This window comes from Pyrgilauda ruficollis, unplaced genomic scaffold (assembly GCF_017590135.1).
Source record: "Pyrgilauda ruficollis isolate IOZ18807 unplaced genomic scaffold, ASM1759013v1 scaffold47, whole genome shotgun sequence".
Lineage (NCBI taxonomy): Eukaryota > Metazoa > Chordata > Aves > Passeriformes > Passeridae > Pyrgilauda > Pyrgilauda ruficollis.
In genome coordinates this window covers 4,049,726-4,070,102 of record NW_024526266.1, presented here as the reverse complement: position 1 = coordinate 4,070,102, position 20,377 = coordinate 4,049,726, and the positions used below count along the sequence as shown (strand labels likewise).

General features: G+C 48.0%; 1 protein-coding gene across 2 annotated transcripts in view; it reads left to right on the top strand.

Moving 5' to 3' along the window:
• Positions 1 to 20,377, top strand: part of RXRG (retinoid X receptor gamma) — a 39,034-nt gene that overhangs the window by 17,228 nt on the left and 1,429 nt on the right. For both annotated transcript variants that reach the window (XM_041479027.1, XM_041479026.1), the window contains exons 2-8: positions 10,470 to 10,732; positions 13,716 to 13,860; positions 14,606 to 14,785; positions 17,383 to 17,543; positions 18,682 to 18,811; positions 19,424 to 19,556; positions 20,268 to 20,359. In XM_041479027.1, coding sequence (XP_041334961.1) covers positions 10,470 to 10,732; positions 13,716 to 13,860; positions 14,606 to 14,785; positions 17,383 to 17,543; positions 18,682 to 18,811; positions 19,424 to 19,556; positions 20,268 to 20,359 — 1,104 coding nt within the window. The remainder of the gene's footprint in view (positions 1 to 10,469; positions 10,733 to 13,715; positions 13,861 to 14,605; positions 14,786 to 17,382; positions 17,544 to 18,681; positions 18,812 to 19,423; positions 19,557 to 20,267; positions 20,360 to 20,377) is intronic.

Here is a 20,377-nt window from a genome sequence, read left to right as displayed (position 1 = left end):
TCTGGGTTAGGGGGAGGAACTGATCCCACGGTGGCGGCAGGGGGGGTGTAAAGGGAATTTAAAAACGTGTTTAACCTAGCTCGGATGTGGCTGTAACCTGCAGTGCCCGTGTGCTTGTGATTGAAGCTGTCCTGTGGTTTTATGTGCTGTGAACTTCTGCACAGCCGGACCAGGCTGCCTGAAATTTTGCAGGCTGCGCTCCGCTTTGAAGTTTAGCGGATCATTTGGGAGATGCGTGTTTGTGTCTGTGTGTGGTGGCTTGAATCTCTTCATTGTAAGAGCAGCATCTAACCAAGTAAGCATCTTTCCAATTTAATTTTTATTAACTTGTTGAGGGGGGTGAAAAATTACTTTTCAAGCATGAAACACCTCCTGAGAAAATCTTAAGCGGGCTAATTCCTTGCCTTGTGGCATCAAACCAAGTAAGCATCTTTCCAATTTAATTTTTATTAACTTGTTGGGGGGGGGGGGAGAAATTACTTTTCAAACATGAAACACCTCCCGAGAAAATCTTAAGAGGGCTAATTCCTTGCCTTGTGGGGCTATCTCCTGCCCTTGTGACACAGAGCCCACCACAATGGTGTGGAGCTGTGTCAGGTTAGCCAAGGGAGGCTGCTCAGGGGGACAGCCAAGGGCCGGGGCTGTGACACCCCTGTGCCCACCGTGAGCGAGCCCTGGCTGCAGGAGCTGCTCTTGAGAAATGGACTGTGGGGTTATTCTTTGTGTTTTATCTGAAGTTGTTCCCCTTGCCCTGACACAAGGGGGATGCATTGAGGAGCTTTGGGTTGGGGCTGGGAGCTGCTATGGACTGCTGAAAGTACTGATGGAGCTCAAAGTGCATGCGTGTGCAAAGTCTTGGTACCTCTGGAAAACTCTTTAAGTTGTTCCCAGCCCTCCAAGGTGGGGAAATGCCTCCAGGATTCGCTCTGGAGGACCCCAGGCTGCGTACATCAGCTGTAATTTCTCTCCTGGAGAAGCAGTTTGTGCAGACAAACTTTGCACATGGGATGTTCCCACTATGTGTGGGGGTTTTTCCCCCCTCCCTTTTTCACCAGATGCTCACCTCTGGTAATTCTCCAACTCCAGAAAAGTCATTGGTATTGCATCAAGTTATCCTCAAGTTTCACAAGCGCTCGACTTTCCAAAATACCTTTTTAGGCTGTTTCTGCAGAAAGGGGATGACTCGTTGGGAGAATCTGTTGCTCACTGGTGTTTTTAAGGACCCAGCAAAGACAAGCTGAACTCTCCCCTACTGCTGCAATAAGAACGAAACAATGAAAGTGTTATTTGTGTTTAATTTATTTCTATTGCAAATTTGCAATGAACCAAGAGAAAAGAGACATTCAAGCTGATCTTCATAGGAACCAGGCAGAGATCCCTGTAGGGACAAGGGTCACAACACTCAGCAGAGCCTTTGGGAGATTTCTAGCAGAGGAAATTGGTAATAGGAGCAGAGGGATTTTCGTTCCACCAGTAAAGGCGAAGGGACTGCTCTCTAACAGTTCAGTATATTGGGAGTTTACCTTCCATTTAAGGTATTAAACTGGTGTTTTAACCTGCTTCCAGCTTGGTGCTAGAAACAGAGGTGTTTTCTGTCTGTGAATGCCTGGTAGAGATGCAAAAGCATTGGCCAAGTTTTGTTTGGGATGCTTTGAAACAGTCCCTCTGTCCTGTCTTGTGCTCCCTGGACGGAGTTTACCACTCTTGGCCAGGCTCCCCTCAAAGCCAGAGGGCTTCCATGTCCCTGTGGCAGCTTGGTGATGTGGCAGCTCCCTCTCCTTGGGGCTGGGTCCTGGCTGGCTCAGGAAGCAGTGCCTGTTTTGGCCAGACAGCTTTAAGGTCTGTGTGACGCAGCAGCCAGGCTTTGGAGGAGGAGAGATGCTGGTGACCACGGGTGGAAGGGACCTTCCACTGCCTTGGGTCCTCACCACGAAGCCTGTGCAGGCAGCCTGCATCTCCATCGGGCCCACGATGTGTTCCTGGTGCTTACTGCTCCCCCATCCTTGGAAAAGCCATGAAACTTCCTGGAACATCAGGATGCCAGGGCAGTGTCCACACTAAGCTGTCAGCTTGTAGCATTCATTGCACGGTGCTGCTGGAGGGCAGAGTTAAGGTGATGCAGGTTCTGCTGTTCTTCATGCATTCAGATTTCCTTTAGCTCTGAAATTCTGGACTTCATTTTCAGCATAATGTCAAAAAAAGGGCATCTACTTGCTGTCTTTTTCTTTGCTTTCAGGTAGCTGTTGCATCTGCTTTACCTTAATTTTATCTGCATTCAGGTTAGAAATAAGGTGCATGTTTTTGATGGTGTGTGCAACACTCACTTTGATCTTAAACATCTGATTAGCACCATCAAATTTGTCTGAGAAATACATCCACAGCTTGGTCATAAGCACATGATTTGTGATGAGAAAAGGACACTCAGACTCCAGGGTGTCACAGATGAGTTTGTAGAATAGCAGGGAAAATGTTCAGATGAGTCACCCTTAGAGATCTAAAGCAGGAGATGTGGGCTAAGGCTGGGCTACAGGAGCAAAGGAAGGGCTTAAAAATGTGTTTATTCTCCAGAAGGATGCATTTCACCCAAAGCCCAGCTCCCAGGGCAAGGAAAGATGCTGTGCTGGCTGTCCTCTCTCTCTGAGCACTCTCTGGCACCGTTGGTTGGGGACAAGACCTAACTTGGCTTCTCCACAAAGTCTCTTTTATTGGTACTCATGTAACTTGGCCTGTGGCCACACCACCTCCGGCTGCAATCTTGTCAGCTCTCCCAAGCAAAGCAGGGTTAGGCCAGGTCGTTTAGGGGATAGGGAGAGGAAAACCCACATTGTGCTGGACTGGCTCTGCTGCCTGCCTGGCTGGCACCTTTTCACATGTGGTGGTCCCAGGTTTTGGGACCTGCAGGATGATTTTTCTCCTGGATGTCCCCTGTGTCCATTCCTATAATTGTGGATGTGAGGATGGAAAAGACCCCTTTGAGCCAGCAAAGGTGTGAGGAAATCCTGTAACTGGGCAATTTCAGCATCTAGGAAAATTAAGTTTTAAATTTTGTGAAAATTTTTCTTTTAAAGCAGGAGTCACCTGCCTTCAGTTGCCTGGGGTAGCCACAGGTCCTGCAGTCAGTGGGATCCGTTCTCCTGGGGACCTGTAGCCTCTCCACAAATTCAGACACAACTGTAGGAATTTGTGCATGTTTTTCCTGGTGGCTGCTGGCCAAGTGGGAAATCTGATCAAACAATCATGGAAAAAACCCCTTCAGGCCTCAAATTCAATGACTTTTTCCTTTTTTTTTGGAGATGAGGAAGTTTATCCAACTCTTGTGTGTTACCGTGGTCACCAGGGAGATGTGACACCTTGTTAGGGTGAGTAAATTTGGCTTGCAGTTCTGTTTTAATTACTTGATGTATGGTTGCTAAAGGAGTCTTTCCCTGGTGCAGGCTCAGCAGCAGCTGCTATTTTGAGGTCTTGGCCTGATTTGACTGAAATTGGACAGTGAGTCAATAGCTTAGTGTGTCCAAGGACATTTGGACACGACACACAGCTTCTTGTGGCCAGGTTTTGGATGGCCCCTCTTTGCAAGGGAGGCACAGGAGCATTAACAGAGAAGAGAGGAAGCAGCTCTTCCCACCACCTGGAGAGCTGAGGGAAACTTTGTGCTGCCCTGTGTAGGTCCCTGTTGGAGAAACCCCTGCTCCCATATGTGCCACTACAGCCCTTGGGAATTTTCCTCCTCATTTTTAGTGCTCAGGGAAGGCTGCATTATTTATTGACATGGGTTTGAGCAGGAAGATGGAAACACAGAGGTTACTGGACCTTAAAAGCAAGGCAAACCCACTAACCTTTCTGTGGGATATTAGCATGGCAGTCTGTGGGAATCTGCTTGGGTGGTTAAAAATATCACCAGAAAGGGAACAGTTTTTTGGTTCATCTTCTGTGCATTAAACAAAAACAGCTTCTGCAGTCACAGCAGCAGAACTTTGCTTGATTCCAGTTATGGTGGGCATCCTGCTCCTCCATAAGTGCAGCCACTTTCAGGAGTGTTTCTCACAGGTATTTCCCTTTCAAGGTCGTCCCCAAGGATGAGCTGTTTGCCAGGCTGCACCTCCCACGCACACTCGTGCTCCTCTCCTGAAATCAGCCCTTCTCTGCCTGTCTCTTCCCACTCCTTGGTGCTTTCTGATCTGCAGAGGATGAAGTATCTGTGAAGTCATGTGTCAGGCAGGGCAGCTCACACCTTTAAATGTTTGTGAGCCTTTTCTCTGAGGCCTTGGGAACATAAGTGTTTTTCATTATTTGATGACTTCCAGCTTTTGATTCTCTCTGATATTAAAAAGGAAACTGTGAATGTTGAGAGTATCATCATCTCTGGGCTTGCCAGGGCTCTTCAAGGATTGTTTTAGACCTCAGATGAGGTCAGACCCCGGTGTTGAACACGGGTATTTCTCTCAAGGCTTTGCTGGGTATTGGAGCTGGAGGGGCATTGGCCAAAACAAACCTGCAGCCTGTGGTGGTTAAACACAGTGTGTGCAGTGCTTGGATGTTTCTGATCTCTGCAGTTTGACTCATCTTTCTGCTCAGGTGTCACTGCTGAAGCTGATGTTTGCTGCCATTATTTGTGTGAACATCAAGACAGTTTTATTGGTTGCAGCCTGGCTCCTTCTCTTCCTGCTGCCTTCACCAGGGTATTTGGGGTCACTTGTGAGCTCTTGCAGAAGAGAAGTCTTTGTTTCCACGCCTTGCTCTGCTTTACCTGTGAAGTGCTTGGAGCTCAGAGGTGCATCCAAAGTGCTTTTATCAAGCTCACCTTGGTTCAGTTTCACTGTGCCAGCCCAGACCTGGCTGTTTAGCATTGTGTGGTGGACCTGAAGCTTTTGTGCTCTGCAGGTGCATCTGTGGGACACCTACACATCTGCTGTGATGTAGATGGTGTTCTTCTGCTTTTATGAGGGCATTCACACAAGTTTCCTATCCCTGGATTAGGATTTTGCTGAAGTGAAGATGAAACACAGATGGAAGTTGAGTATTGAAGTATTTTATGCTTGCTCAGCTTTGGTAGCTGGTGGGTGAGGGTAATGCTGTTGCTTGTGTCCTCAAGGGCAGTAATTTCAAAATGCAGAGAACTGAGTGTTTCTTGGGGCCTTTCTTCATTATTTTTTCTAATGTCAGAAAGCAGAGATGCTTAAGCTGGCATTGGATCTGATCCTTATTCTGAATGCTGAGCAACAGTATGGACACTCTTTGTGTGTGTGTGTGTACTGCAGCTGCTCCCTGCCACAAGCAGTGCTGTAATTTGCAGAGCCACTTTGAAGCACCTAGAAGCAAGTTCTTCCTTCTTAAGTTCTGCACCCTTCAAAGAGAAGGCTGGAGTGTGTGCTTCTGTTTAAGGCAGCTTGTGGAGAGTTGATGGAGGCACTGGCTTCTCTGGGCAGTGCATGTTTCCAACGGAGATACTGGAAAATCCACACAATCCTCCTGTCCTCCCTTCCCCTGCTCCTCCAGAGAGAAATAAATACAAAATCAAGCTGCCCTGAGCTTGGGCAGGAACCTGCCAGTCCAGGCATTACTGTGGAGAAGGAAGCAGTGAAGAAGGACAAAGAGCCCCAGCTGTGGATCAGAAATAAGCCACGATGAACACGGAGCGGGTGGCGAAGAGCGGCAGCAAGCCCAGTGCAGCTCCCAGCTGGCCTTCCCCAGCTGGTGTGGGGACATGGCCAGCGTGGCTGGTGCCCCGTGCTCGGGGCGTGCCCGTCCCTGCTGTCACCTTGCATTACCTGACAGGCCTGGGTAAATGTCACCTGTGCCCCGCGCAGGCTGGGGCTGGCGTGCAGGACTGACTCCTGTCTCCCCAGCCCAGCCTGCTCCGTCCCACAGCTGCTTCCCTGCTGCAGAGCAGCTCCTCCCTAGCCCTGTTGTGCCATTTGTCTGTCTCCCAGATGATGAGAGAAAATACCTGGACTGAAGCCATTCCATCCCAGTGAACCCGAGACCTTTCTGGGTTCTGCTGGGAGATGTGGGACACAGACCGTCAGTATTTTCTTGCAAGTAATTTAATTTCATTATTTTCTTTCAAAACTTGGCTGTTTGCACAGTCCAGACCTCCCTGGCTTCTTTGAACTGAAACAAGTTTGAGCGTACTCAGCTGAGCGAATAATTAACCCCAGGGTCAAGGATGCTTTGGCTTGGCTCTTCCTGCACACCTTTCAGCCATGAAAATTGTTCCTCTCACAGGCTGATAGTCTGCTAACAGTCATTTCTTATATCCCTCTCTGACCACTCTAGCCTGAAAATGAGAAGCTGAGAGGAGGATTTTCCCCAGGTGCAGGAGAAAGCATTTCTACTCCCCTGGTGGATGACTTAGCAGACTTATCCCAGAAAGGGACTGGAAGTCAAAGTTTTTTGTTGTTTGTGAGCTTTTTGTCATCGTTGTTGTGCTTTTTTAGCTGGGGGCTTTATTTGAATTTGTAACAGATAAAATTGTCATTTGGTAAATGGAAAATTACCACTGCTAGATTTGAACAAGGGGTTTGCCAGAGCCTGGGCAGGACAGTGTAGCCAGGCACTGTAGAAACAAGCATGTCAGCTCTGGTTTGTGTCATCAGGCCCTGGCAAAGCCTGGCTGTACACCTCTGTGCTCTCAGTAGGTATTTGCATTTATCCATCCATCTCCACCACCAAACACTCCTTTGTCCATTCACACTTCCTCTTTGGTATCTCATTGCTGGGATCACAGAGGTGTAACAGGGTAAAACCCTCCAGGTTTCCTGGTTTTGGCCTTTGATCCCACCCGGGGGTCTGGGGGATCCCCCTGGGCACCAGCCCACGTGGGGCTTGCATTGACCAGCAGCCTCCTGGTGTGGAAGCCTTGCTCTGGGAACTTGTGAAACTTGGAGCCTCTCTAATGGAGAAACTTAGCAGTGACAGCATTTCTGAAAGGTCTGGCATAAAAGCAAACAGTGAACTCTCCTGGGTGTCTTTCCTTGTTGGTTTAAATCTTCTGCATGATACTTTCAAAATATGCCCTTTTCTGTGTTAATGGAAAAGGATGAAGAATCATTCTTCTGCTCAGCTCTCTTGGTGTGATAGATCTCTGCCCAGTATCCCCTGCAATGACTTATTTTCCAAGCTGAGGAATCCTCAAAGGCAATGTTGTTTACCTAGTTATTTAAAGAGGCGTAAAAGCAAATTCCTTCTAGGTCTGTGCTGCAGATGCTGGGGAGGACTGTGTGTTCTGGTACCACAGGTGATGAAAAATGCATTTGTTTTTCTCTGAAGCTGATAATGGCCCGAGTCAGGATGGTCCTTTTAAGCCCCAAGAAACATCTGAGGTGCCTGTGTAGGCAAGAAACATCTGAGTGCTTGTGTAGGTAAGGGAGGGGGCTCCCAGCAAACAGCACGGCTTCTGCCCAGCGCTGCAGGCACTCTCTCCCTGGGATGAAGGACTGGAGCACTTGGAATCCATTCCAAGGCAGGGATCTTGCTGTCTGCTAGCAGAAAACAGGCTGAGTGTCTCCCTGATGGTGGCAGGGGGATGTGGGGTGACTGTGGCAGCAGGCAGAGCCCTGTTCCTGCCTCCAGACCGCCTCGCTGCCTCTGAGGCTTCTGCTGTTGTCATTGAGCCGGCTTCCTCTTGCTGCACATCGCTTTCCCACCGGGAGAATTGATCCAAAAAGCCAAAGCAAGAATTGACAAAGACCTTTTCTCCCCCTCCCTCAGCAGAATTAAGTCTGAAGCGGGTTGATAACGGCGGATCGAGTCCTCCTTGACTCTGACAAATGTCTTTAATGTTATTCAGCAAGCTGACCTTTTCCCGTCTTTATTGTGCATCTTCCCTTTGAATCAGATTTGATTGTTACTTCAGGTAGAATAACAAACACTGTCACGTAAATAACTTTGCAGTAATGTTAAAAGGAGGAAAAAAACACAAACAAACAAAACACCCAAGCGCTGCCTTACTTGCAAATGCAGCGGGAGAATGTATCCTCTGTGCCAGCCATGAAAAACCAACTGTGTGACCTTCCCACACAACATCTTTGCCTTGCTACTCCAGGGAATGATCTCCTGTGTTGGAAAACCAACAGAGAAATAATGGTTCACAGAAATGTTAATGACAGCTAATGCTAACTAGGGCTGGTAAATTCTAAGGGAGGGAGAAAAGGTCATGGAAATCCTCAAAATGCACCTAGATGCACGACCCATTGGGACTAGTGGGCATTTGGTGCCTAGATACCCTCTGAATATTTGAGACTGGTCTTACAGAAGACAGTATTTAGGCCTTGGCTGAGCTGTTCAGCCTCAGAGTCTGCCCTGAAGTGGCAATGATCAGGGTTGGATTGTTTTTTTACACCACCTCTTCCTCAGCAGGGTTCAGGGGCAGACTGATCTCGTGAGGCTCAGCGTGGTGGTGTGCACTGCAGCTCTTCAGTGTGGAGGGAGGAAACCCTCTGTCCCCGTAGCTGTGAGAGTGCCCTGGCACATCTGTGTGGCCAGAGTCTCTGCTCTGATTTGTACAAATGAGGAAAAATAAAGGGCAGATTGCTCTGTGGCTGCCTTGTCCTGAAACGTGCATTGCAGGCGTGTCATGAGCCATTCCTGGGTTGCTCCAGCTCCTGTGGAAGATGCTGGCTCCCAGCTTTGGGAGTGAGCGTGTGAAAAGGCACAGTGGAGGCACACGTGGGTGGGAAGGGGGAACACTGAGCCACGGCAGCACGAGGCCAGAGCCACCTCAAGGAGCAGAGGCGCTTCTTCATCACACTTGTGGAACATTCCGAGTTTCCAGGCTGGCTGGTGAGGATTTCAGGGTTTCAGAAGTGTGCTGTCCCTAGAGCTGGCTCGGACGAAAGAAATGGGACCTCAGGGAAGAGTTCAGAGCAAACTGAAAAGCAGCCTGAGGCAGGCAGGCAGACAGAGGTGCCTTCCTCCAAGTCGGCTGAGACACCGACGTGGAAAAGGAATATTTTGTTATTAAACATTACCTCCACAATAAATTTTGTTGCTGTATATTGTGGATTCTTTAGTTTCTTTCTTTTCTTTCTTTCAAGGTTGGGATTAAATGTGTGAGATGGTATTTCTTGTTTAAGCTCAGATGTTTATTAGTTCTTATTTATATTACAATCTGACAAACTGTGAGTTTTACAGCACTTCACTCTAACAAGCTAAAAATGCAGTTGTGTTTCTTTCTCTGCAAGGCCTTTTAAGGATAAACTGTCTAATTAAGAAATGACACTTAAATTATTTTTACTTTTAACTCAATGACCTGTGACTCGCAATGTGGACTTTTTTGTTTACTATATATACTTTATTATTATTATTATTATTATTATTATTATTATATATTATATATATAATTATATCTATAACACAATACTGCTCAAACTCATGAAGAAGAAAGTGAAGGAGAAGGACTAGTTTTCACCCTAAAACTTCTATCTTGTTTTATATATTCCATCTGTCTAATTAAGAAATGACACTTAAATTATTTTTACTTTTAACTCAATGACCTGTGACTCGCAATGTGGACTTTTTTGTTTACTATATATACTTTATTATTATTATTATTATTATTACATTTCTTATATATTATATATATAATTATATCTATAACACAATACTGCTCAAACTCATGAAGAAGAAAGTGAAGGAGAAGGACTAGTTTTCACCCTAAAACTTCTATCTTGTTTTATATATTCCATATAAAAATCTATTAGTTCTTATTTATATTACAATCTCACAGACTGTGAGTTTTACAGCACTTCGCTCTAACAAGCTAAAAATGCAGTTGTATTTCTTTCTCTGCAAGGCCTTTTAAGGATAAACTGTCTAATTAAGAAATGACACTTAAATTATTTTTAGTTTTAACTCAATGACCTGTGACTCGCAATGTGGACTTTTTTGTTTACTATATATACTTTATTATTATTATTATTATTATTATTATTATTATTATTATTATTACATTTTTTATATATTATATATATAATTATATCTATAACACAATACTGCTCAAACTCATGAAGAAGAAAGTGAAGGAGAAGGACTAGTTTTCACCCTAAAACTTCTATCTTGTTTTATATATTCCATATAAAAATATATATAAATTCTATGTACATTCTATATTCTAAAACTTTAAACTCTAAGTTTTCTGCTATGTGATAGTACACACTTCTGTTCAAACTACACACTCATAACTTTAGTTTTATCATTTAATTTTGGAAGTCTTCTCTACAGTCTCAGGTTAAATGCAGTGTTCTCTTGGGGGGTCAGCACAGAAAGTCTCAAATTCTCAGCAACCAGCGTTCCAGCAGTCTGTAACTCATTTCCCTGTGCTATAACCAACACTTTGTTCTTTTCCCTTGACAGCACACTTTGCTGCTTGGTTTTGAGGCCGGGCTGCCATTTTAAGCCGACACAACCGAGGCTGTGCAGCTGGTGGCTCTTACGCCCCGCGCGCTTCATCTCTCCGCTTCTCCCCGCAGATTCCCCCGTGCACGCCAGCTCCACGTCCGTCAGCCTGTCCTCGGGGCTCTCCACGGGGAGCCCAGTGCTGGAGGGGCCCCCCAGCTTCCTGGAGCCCCCCGGGAACGCGGCACGGGCGCTGCCGTCGCCCATGAGCGCCATCGGCTCCCCGGTGAACGCCCTGGCATCGCCCTACAGGGTCATCGCCTCCTCCCTGGGCTCCCACCCTGTCGCCCTGTCCTCGACCCCAGGCATGAATTTCGTGGCACACGCCAGCCCACAGGTGGGGATGTGATGCTTTCTTCCCTCCGGTTTTGTATTTAGGGTGGGTAAAGTCCCATAAGTTGAGGGAGAGGATTGGCTGGTGGGGAGTTCGGCCGCTCGCAGCTCGGCTGGAAAGGACATTTTCTAGCACGTGAGTCTGCATTAGTCAGCCTTGCACAGACACACAGACCACACCAGTTTTAAAATACCCTGCAGGATGAGGGAAGAGAGCTGATTTCCAGCTTTGTTCTCGCTGTGGGTGCAGTCCAGCTCCCCTCTGCTGCAGTGCATGGAAACAGACAGGATAGCCAAGGGCTGCAGCATGTGAAATGCTGCCCTTCCTCCTGCAAAAGCATATCTGCTTCGTTTGGTTATCTGGAAAGGAGACAGACTTTCTAGGGAGAGACAAATGTTAATGCTAAATGCCAGCCACCTCCTGTGTTGCATATCAACTTGGCCTGAAGGAAAATGCAGCACTCCCATCCTTACTGCCTGTGCTCACGTGGGTGCTGAGGTTTCCCTTCGGACAGGTGTTAGGGCTGGTGCCTCCCCAGAGCCATGGAAGGGCTGGGAGCCTCCCAGGGTGGCTCTGTGGGATGCAGACATGCTGCTCCAAAAGCCTGGCACCGACTCCTGCATTTCTGGTGGCGCCGTGGCATCTCGACAGAGAGCTGAAATGTTCTGGGTGTCCAGATCTAAGTGGAAATTCTGCCTCTTAGGAGCAAGATTTTGAGTTTTGTTAGTGGGACCTGAAGGTGGGAAGTGCTCAGAAGCCTCGTGAGGAAAAAGCAAGGAGATGGTCCCCGAGCCCTCTCGGCCCCATGCCCTGCTGCTACTCCTTGGAATGCCTGAAGCTCTTCCTGGTGCCTGGAAGGCTGGGAGAGGATGGCATGAGCTGAAAAGCTCTGAAAGAGGATGAGGTTTGGCTTACCTTTCCCCAGCATCCTCAACTCCTGTGTGGGTGCCAGCTGTCAGCAGTGGGAATGCTGGAGGATCCCTCTTCCCCTTGCACCACCCAGCTGTTCCCCATGGATCTGAAGGTATTTGTGCCCATGACATCAAGGACAGGATGGTTGGACAGGAAATTGTGGCAGCACTGGCTGGTTGGAAGCCTTTCCTTTGGGACTGGGGATGCTCTGGGAAGTGGTTTCCCCAGCCTGGGCGCTGTGCCAAATTCCCAGATCCGAGGAGAAGGTTCCATTTGTGTTGCCTCTAATGCAAGGAGACAGCTGGGCCCTGGGGATTCAGCAGGGAGGCAGCTAATGGATTTGGGTTCAAGCAGTTGTCCCAGATATCATCCATGATTGCACTTAACCTGCAAGAGTCAAGCTCTAAGGACACCGATGGCTAAAACTGCCCTGTGTGTCCCCCTCCCCTGTACCCCCTCTCCCTTTTATTGTTTCAAAGTGCAGGCAGGGAGGAAGAAAAGGTGGTTCCCGAGTTCTGAGTAACATTTTAAACCATAAAAAGTTCCTCCTGGCTTAGCTGATGGACACTTGTGGGGAGGAAGGGGTTTATTTCTCCTTTCCTTGGCCTGGATTTTGAAGCATAAGGATTTACAGTTGCCAGTGCCTGGTTTGAGTCTCTGCTGGGGAAATCAAACCTCTGTTCCTCTGGGCAATTTTTCCCAATACACTTATATGTCCTAGTGGAGCAAAACAACAAACAACTTGGTTTCCTGATCTTCGCTAGATAATTTTTATTTTCTGTGTTATTAAAACCTTTGAAGCTTTAAAAATGATGGGATAGCAGTGAGGGAAGATGAGAACAGGCTTCACCTTTTTTGTTTTTCTAATGACAGGTCCAAAAATTCCAATGGGATGAATCCTTGTTCTTTACTGAAATTTACTGAAATTACCACCTTTTTTGTGGGAAATGTACAGCTTCTTGGAGAAAATGGAGAACTTTCAGCAACATGCATGAAATCCACTGTTTTAAATGTTACAGAGATTGGAATGAAGGCTTGAGCTGGGTCTTCATCCAAACCCTTGTTTTCTATCCCTGCTTCTGCCTTTGAGCTGATAAATTGGCACAGCTGTTCCAAAGTAACCCAGGGATGGAACAACCATCCCCAGCCCTCCACCCATGACAGCGGGGAAGGTGATTTGGTGGTGGATGGTGGGCTTGGAGAGAGATTGTTCTGCCCAGACAGCTTTTGACAAGACGTGCTCAATGGCCCTTAACCCTCCCTGCCCTGCCTGACGTGGCTCCAAAGCAAACAGCAATAAAAGGAAGCCCTGGGCAACATCAGGCTTTGGTTTCTAATCAGTGTGGGTTTGTAACCTTTAACTTCAGCAGCCGGGAGCAGCTCCTGGGGATCTCAGCTGGGGGCTCTGCATCGTTTGCCTGCATCTCACAGCTGCTGATTTTTAGATGCTCAGCCCATTATTTATTTTTTAAATCATCTGGTAACCCCCAAATCTGCCACCTGTGATAGTGTTTGGGAAGCTAAGTCCCAGAGAGTCACCAAGTGCCCATGTTTTCATGTGTATATGGAGATCTTGTGAGTCAGGGAAGCTAAGCCACAAATTTTTATTTATTTTTTTCTTTTTTTTTAAACATCATTACAGCTTCCCTAGCCACGCAGCAGAGCAGGTTAGATTGTAACAAATCACCTGTCTGCAAATCTCTGCTTTACTGAGCTGTTAGTGCTTGTGGCTGCCAGCAGCCAGCAATCAGCATCCTCTAATGGAACAGCCAGGATCCCACCAGCCTCATGGCTTGGAGGCTGTAACTGAGCAGCTGAGGTTACTGCCTGCCCTTTTCCAGCTCTGCTTAGACCTGGCTTTGGTTACAGCATCAGACAGTACTGCTTTAGTGCCTGCTTAAACCCCTCCCTGCTGGATTCAGCAGAGGATGTCTGTCTGCCCAGGGCAGCCCCGTGGGGATAAGCCTGTGGGACAAGTCTGGCAGGAGCAGCAAGGGAAGGGTGAGCTCTGTTTGGGGATGGTTTCACTGAGATGTCAGTCTCTCCCCTCTAACCTGTCTTGTGGTTTTTGCAGCTCAATGTCCTGAGCAATGTCAGCAGCTCGGAGGATGTCAAGCCCTTGCCAGGTCTGCCAGGGATGGGGAACATGAATTATCCATCCACAAGTCCAGGATCCCTAGCCAAACACATCTGTGCCATCTGTGGGGACAGGTCCTCAGGTAGGAGGGTTTCTGTCTCGGGGAAGGCTTTGTGCAGTGAGAACTCTGCTGGTGCTCTCGAGCAGCACCGAACGGCGTTGGAGGCTCGCTGGGGCCCTACTGCCATGGCAAGGTCATGGCTGGGTCTGGCTCTCTGTATTGCAGATTAGTGCCCAAAAGTGAGCAAACCTAAACGCTGGGCTCTTCTCCCTCGTGTCTGTAACCTCATTTTGCCTTCTGTCCCTGTTTGCCGAAGGTAAATCTACCAAAATCTCTGTGTGCCATTTCCCTGTTGTCCTGGGTTGAGTATATGATGAAGTATTTTCTCCCGAACCAGTTAAAGAAAGAGGCCAATTAAATGTGTTTTTCTAAAAATGTCCCTTTAAAGATTCTCTCCCAAATTTGCCCTAAACCAAAACAAATACACCCGTGCTTTGTGTTAGCTGGGCTCTGGCTGTGTCTGGGTTTTCTCTCGTGCCCCAGTGAGCCTTGCAAACCCTCTCCATATCAGTGCACCCCATTTGCTGCCTGTGGCCATTCTGCAGCTCAGATGCTCCACATCACTCCAGTGGCATGCAGCCCCTCCTTATCACAGGAAAACAGTGGTCCTGTGGTTTGACTGCTGCTGCTGAGACTCACTGAAGCCAGTTCAGGCCTGCCAAGGTGATACCCTGCAGTTTTTTCACCTTTGGATTTGCTTTGAGCTCCTCCACGCTGGAAGGAAGGGCAAATACCTGCCTGCCCAGCAATTCCCTTGCCTCCCCAGGGAAGCACTATGGGGTGTACAGCTGTGAGGGCTGCAAAGGCTTCTTCAAGAGGACAATCCGGAAGGATCTGATCTACACCTGCCGGGATAACAAGGACTGCCTCATCGACAAGCGCCAGCGCAACCGCTGCCAGTACTGCCGCTACCAGAAGTGCCTCGCCATGGGGATGAAGAGGGAAGGTAGGGCTGGGGCTGCTGCAAGCAATGGGATTGGAGAAATTTTCCTCCATTCATTAGGATAAATCAGGCTCTTGGTGACCCTCGAAAGCTGGTGCGTTCCAAAATCCCACAGTGAGGGCATCAAGTGGTTTTGGAGCTCGTTACGTAAAGGAAATGAGAATCACGGTTTAGGTTGGGAAAGAGTTTTAAGATCAAGTGGAACTGAGGGCCCAGCAATGCAGATTCCACCACTAAACCCTGTTCCTAAGTGCCACATCTACCTGTCCTGTAAGTACCTCTGGGATGGTGACTCAGCCGCCTCCCTGAGCAGCCTATTCCCATGTTGGACAGGGAGCAAAAAATTCTTCCTTCTGTGAAGACTTTTTTCCTACTAAGGGCTAATAAGGGAAGAGACTGATGGGGAAGATGTTACAGTATATTTTTCTTTTCACCTAATCATACACACTGTTGAGTATTGAAGCTTTTAACTGATTCTGACCCAACCTTGCCTCTAATTAGTGACTCTTAATGGCTTGGGCCCCTTGGAAACCTGGAAACCTCTGCTGGGGACAGCACCCAGCAGTGAGGGGTCCTGCAGACTTCTTGTCTCCTTTGTCAAGAGCAGCTTCCTTTTTTTTGTTTTTGATTTGCTGACTTCATTTGTCACCACCTAGTTCTTGTACTGGAGGATAAGGGTAAATGATTTATTTCTGTCTCTCATTTTATAGTTCTCTGTCATTTCCCCTCTGTCATTTCCACTCACCTGCTGAGCTGGATTGTCTCCCAAATTATACTAACAGATGCAAGGTCAGGAAGTGACAACCAACACAGCATTTAAGCTCATTTTTTATAAGATAAAGTAACAGAGATGCCTGGGGAAGCAGCTGTAACACTGGGCATGAGCTGATCCTCATCCTGCAGCATCACCAAAGCTGTGCTGCCTCAAGCTCACAGGGCAGCAGGGGACTGCAAAACGCCAGGCTGGAATCAAAAACCTAATCCCAGGCATAGCTCCCTCTTCCAGCCAGGTGCAAAGTGGTTCAGAGGACCAGAGTGTTAGCACAACTTCCTTTTGCAGAGAGTGAAAATTTAAACCCCAGGGTCCTGGTGGATCCTGTGGGAGTTTGGCTGCAGCAGTCACAGAGGCTTTTTGGGAGCTGCAGAGATTGGGGACAGAGTGCAGCTTGAGTTCAGGGGCTGAGTGATGGGACTGGTATTTCCTTACCTTTCCTTTTGGTGACTTCAGAAACACTTGCATGGCTTTTCCTGTCCATTACTCTAAAGAGGACAAATATTCTCCCCTAGCAGGCTGGCAGATACTTGTGTCCTGTGTAGCCCTGCCTCACAAGCACCAGGCTGGATGCCCCACTGATCCATCTCCTTGGGTGCTGCCATTTCTCTCCAGCAGTGAGCAAAACAAATATAATACCTGCTGGTCACTTCTTAAGCAGGATTGTTGTATTTCCCTTTGAGATTTCTTAGGTCCTACACTGACCTATCTTACACACAGGAGCCCTGGGAGTTAAAAACTGAGCTGTGGAAAGAATGTTATGATTCTGTGCCTTCTTTGGAAAACATAGAGAGAGGGGTGAAGAGAGTGAAGGTACTGATGGGGTACTGATGTAGAAGGAACTTTCTAGTGGGGAGGATCAGGAAGAGAGGTGGTAGAGGGAGAGGTGATGCCAAGGCTGGGCCAGACTTTGTAGGATTTTGCTCAGGAATGAGACAAGCAGCATGTGTGAATCCACCTGGGGGTTTGGGACTGTCTAGCCCTGCTGCTGGATGCTGTGGCTGCTGTGGGATTGTTGAGAGCATACTGGGACTGTTGGAAGCACTCTGAGAGCACAAAAAACCTGCCTGTGAGTGCTGGGTCCCTGCTGCCTCCTCCAGCACCCAGTGACAGCTGAGTCCAGGCTGCCACCTGGAGGTATCAACTCCTCTTCCCTCTGTTCTGGAGCTTCATACTTTGCAAATCACTATCTTTGGTCAAATTTGGAGGCTACTGGTCTGCAGCAACCTCAGAGTTCTTGCTGTGGGAGCAGCCATTTTAATGGGTGCACATCTGAAATACCCATTTATTGTAAAATGCAGGTCTACCAACAAGGGGAGAGAATGATGCATCTGACTCCATGTTCTCAGAAGGCTAATTTATTACTTTATTATACTATATTATATTAAAGCATACTATACTATACTAAAGAATACAGAAAGGATACAGACAGAATGCTAAAAAGATAATAATGAAAACTTGTGACTCTCTCCAGAGTCTCAACACAGCTTGGCCCTGACTGGCCAAAGAGTGAAAACAGCTCACAGCAGAATCCAGTGAAACAATCACCTGTGGGTAAACAATCTCCACACACATTCCACATGAGCACAACACAGGAGAAGCAAATGAGAGAAGAATTGTTTTGCTTTTCTCTGAAGCCTCTCTCACTGCCTTTCATCTTCCCAGGAGAAAAACCCTGGGTGAAGGAATTTTTTCAGAGAATGTGAATGCCACACCCATTTATTTTCTGTTCTCCCCTGCTTGAGGGGGTTTCCATCCCAGCTGTGGGGACCCCCTGTGAGCAGATGAGCGTTGCTGTGGCTGTAGAGAGCCGTGTTTGTGTCCCCAGCTGTGCAGGAGGAGAGGCAGAGGAGCAGGGAGCGCAGCGAGAACGAGGCCGAGTCCACGAGCAGTGGCAGCGAGGACATGCCCGTGGAGAGGATCCTGGAAGCTGAGCTGGCAGTGGAGCCCAAAACAGAGGCCTACAGTGACATGGGCACAGAGAGCTCGGTAAGAGCCCCTGGCAGCACCTGCAGCCAGAGCTTTGAGCTGGGATTTGAGCAGACAAGCGCCATGTGAACAACGAAAGTTTCACTAGGGGGTTTTGCTCCACAGCACCTAAATCAGCAGTGGTTTCTCTTTTGGAGATAACTCTGAATGACAACTAGAAAACAGCTTTTATGTTATTTTCCAATAATTTTTTCCCAAGTCTCTTTTAGTTTCAATGAGGAATCTCCTCATTGAAATAGATGCTGGAGAGCCTGGGCCCTGTGCTGGCTTTCACACAGTGCATAACCCTGAACATTTCTTGTCTGTCCCTGTGACCAAGGCTGGGGTGGAGCTGAACACAGCAGGTTTACTGCTGTGGTTTTACTGGTTTGGATGAAACTGGTGCTCATGCCCATTCAGGGGCTGCTCCCTGGCTTTTAGATATGCCCTGGGGAGCAGGACTGCAGCTGGCCACGAGGGACTTGCTTTGCAAAGGGCAACAAGCAAACAGAAAAGTCTAGCAACCAGCTTGATGCCTTAGGATTTTAGCTTTTGTATTTTTCAAATCCTGTACTGCTTTAGTGCATAACTCTGAACTCCATACAGTGTTGGCTGCTGTCTTCACATTTTGGTCAGACAAACAGTCCCTCTGGGCCTGAAACTCAAGGACACCCTACAGCCTCAGGCCCCAAAGAGTATGAACAAAACTGAAATGGGGGGAGCAAACTCTGGGAGTAAATGACTTCATTACCTGAAGCTGTAATTGGAGGATTAACCCCTGATATGTAAATGGACTAAAATTATATCTGTCTGAAAAACTCGTGACCATTGTCCATCTTAGGTGTAGCGCCTTGGAGAATTTTGACTGCCCAAGGTATGCCTACTGAAGGCCTTCAAAAAATACCCTTTTTTATCCTCTTAATCTGGTCTAGCCTCTGTTCTAGGCAGCCACTCCAAGGCATCAAGCTGACTTGGCTGGCTGCAGAGGGAACAGTGGTAACAAATACCTGCTCTTCCCAACAGCACCCACCTGAGACTTTTGGGTGTTGCACTTGTGGCATTGAGTATCATTAACTCAATTGTGAGTATCAAAGACTTTTCACTGATGACTTCTCCTCTTTTCCTCTGCTCTTTTCCTTTTGATACCCCTCTGTGTTAGACAAATGACCCTGTCACCAACATCTGCCACGCTGCTGACAAGCAGCTCTTCACTCTGGTCGAGTGGGCCAAGCGCATCCCCCACTTCTCCGACCTGACGCTGGAAGACCAAGTCATTCTGCTCCGGGCAGGTAGTGTCCCCCACCTGTGGCTGTCCCTGCTGCCCCTGTCCCTTCTCTGGGCTGTGTGAGAGCCAGCTAGGCTGGATGGTGAATGTGCAATCCTGAGTCAATCCATTCCTGCATGTTCCGTTCTGAGACGCGATGAGAGGTTGGCAGAGGCTGTGGATGGGGCAGTAGAATCTGTTGTTTGTAAAGAGATTGCAGTTGCTAGGAATATGTTTTTTAGGAAGAAAACACAGAATATTTTCCCCTTTTCTTTTTTGTAATTTTAATTGTTTTCCCTTGAGACAGTTTCTGGTCCTTGCTTGCTGCTAGTCAGGGTCATCGAATCCTAAGATATCCTGAGTTGGAAGGAACCTGCAAGAATCATCAAAATCCAACTCCTGGCCCTGCCCAAAACAACCCCAAGAAACACACCATGTGCCTGAGAGCATTTCCCAAATATTTCCAAGGGCTTGCCCACCCCTTGCAGTGTTGACAAGGGGTGCAGCTGGTACCTGGGGTGCCAACTCTCCCCTGAGTTTAGTCCAAAGCCAGCAGGGAGAAACCACCTCTGCTGTTCCATTTGGGACTGGTTTTTGGCCGGACTGCCTGACGTGTCCTGCACTCCTGTGCTTGCAGGCTGGAATGAGCTGCTCATTGCCTCTTTCTCCCATCGCTCGGTGTCGGTGCAGGACGGGATCCTGCTGGCCACGGGCCTGCATGTGCACCGCAGCAGCGCCCACAGTGCCGGCGTGGGCTCCATCTTTGACAGGTACGTGCCTGTCATCCCCCAGCAGGGGTGGCCAGGCTGGCTCTGCCTTCTCCTCTGAATGGGAAACATGTCCTTAAGGGGAACTAGAGCAAAACCTTTGTGGTTTGGGGCAGAAGTAGCTTGGAGTGAGCAGGGGATGTTTGACTGACTTAAAAAAACAAGACTGGGGTGAAAGCACAGTGGGAAGGGATTTGCAGCTGCAGAAGCAGATGTTGGGTTGGGTGTGCAGGGGGAGGAATGCTCCTCTCTTGAGAGTTTGCTGTGGCTGTATCTAGGCCTAATATTGCTCACCAAGAGCTTTAGATGGCAAAGCCTTAAACCCCAACTTGCTTGTGTAACAAATGCACACACATTATCCCTGCTGTGCCTGCTCCCTGCCTGGCAGGACACTGCCTCACCACTCCTTACACACCTGGCACGTGTAAGGACAGTGCCCGTGTTTTGCACCACACAGTAAAAAGTGGAGAAAACCCATGTGGTTTTCCTTGAGTGAGTGCAAATTGTGAGTGCTGTGTGCTGAACAAAGTGAGAACAGGAGCAAATTTGATGCTCAGGTCCCTGGATATTGCTGATGCACTTGTAGAACAGCAGTGTGGGGCATGGCTGTGCCTGAAAGATGCCTCTCTTCCTGCAGAGAAGAACTGAGGGTATTCCCAGTGCCTATTTTCAGTGGTCTCTGATTGTCTGCTCACCCATGTCCCCCACATGCAGGGTTTTGACAGAGCTGGTGTCCAAAATGAAAGACATGCAGATGGATAAGTCAGAGCTGGGGTGCCTGAGAGCCATTGTCCTGTTTAACCCAGGTAAGCCCGAGGCTGGGG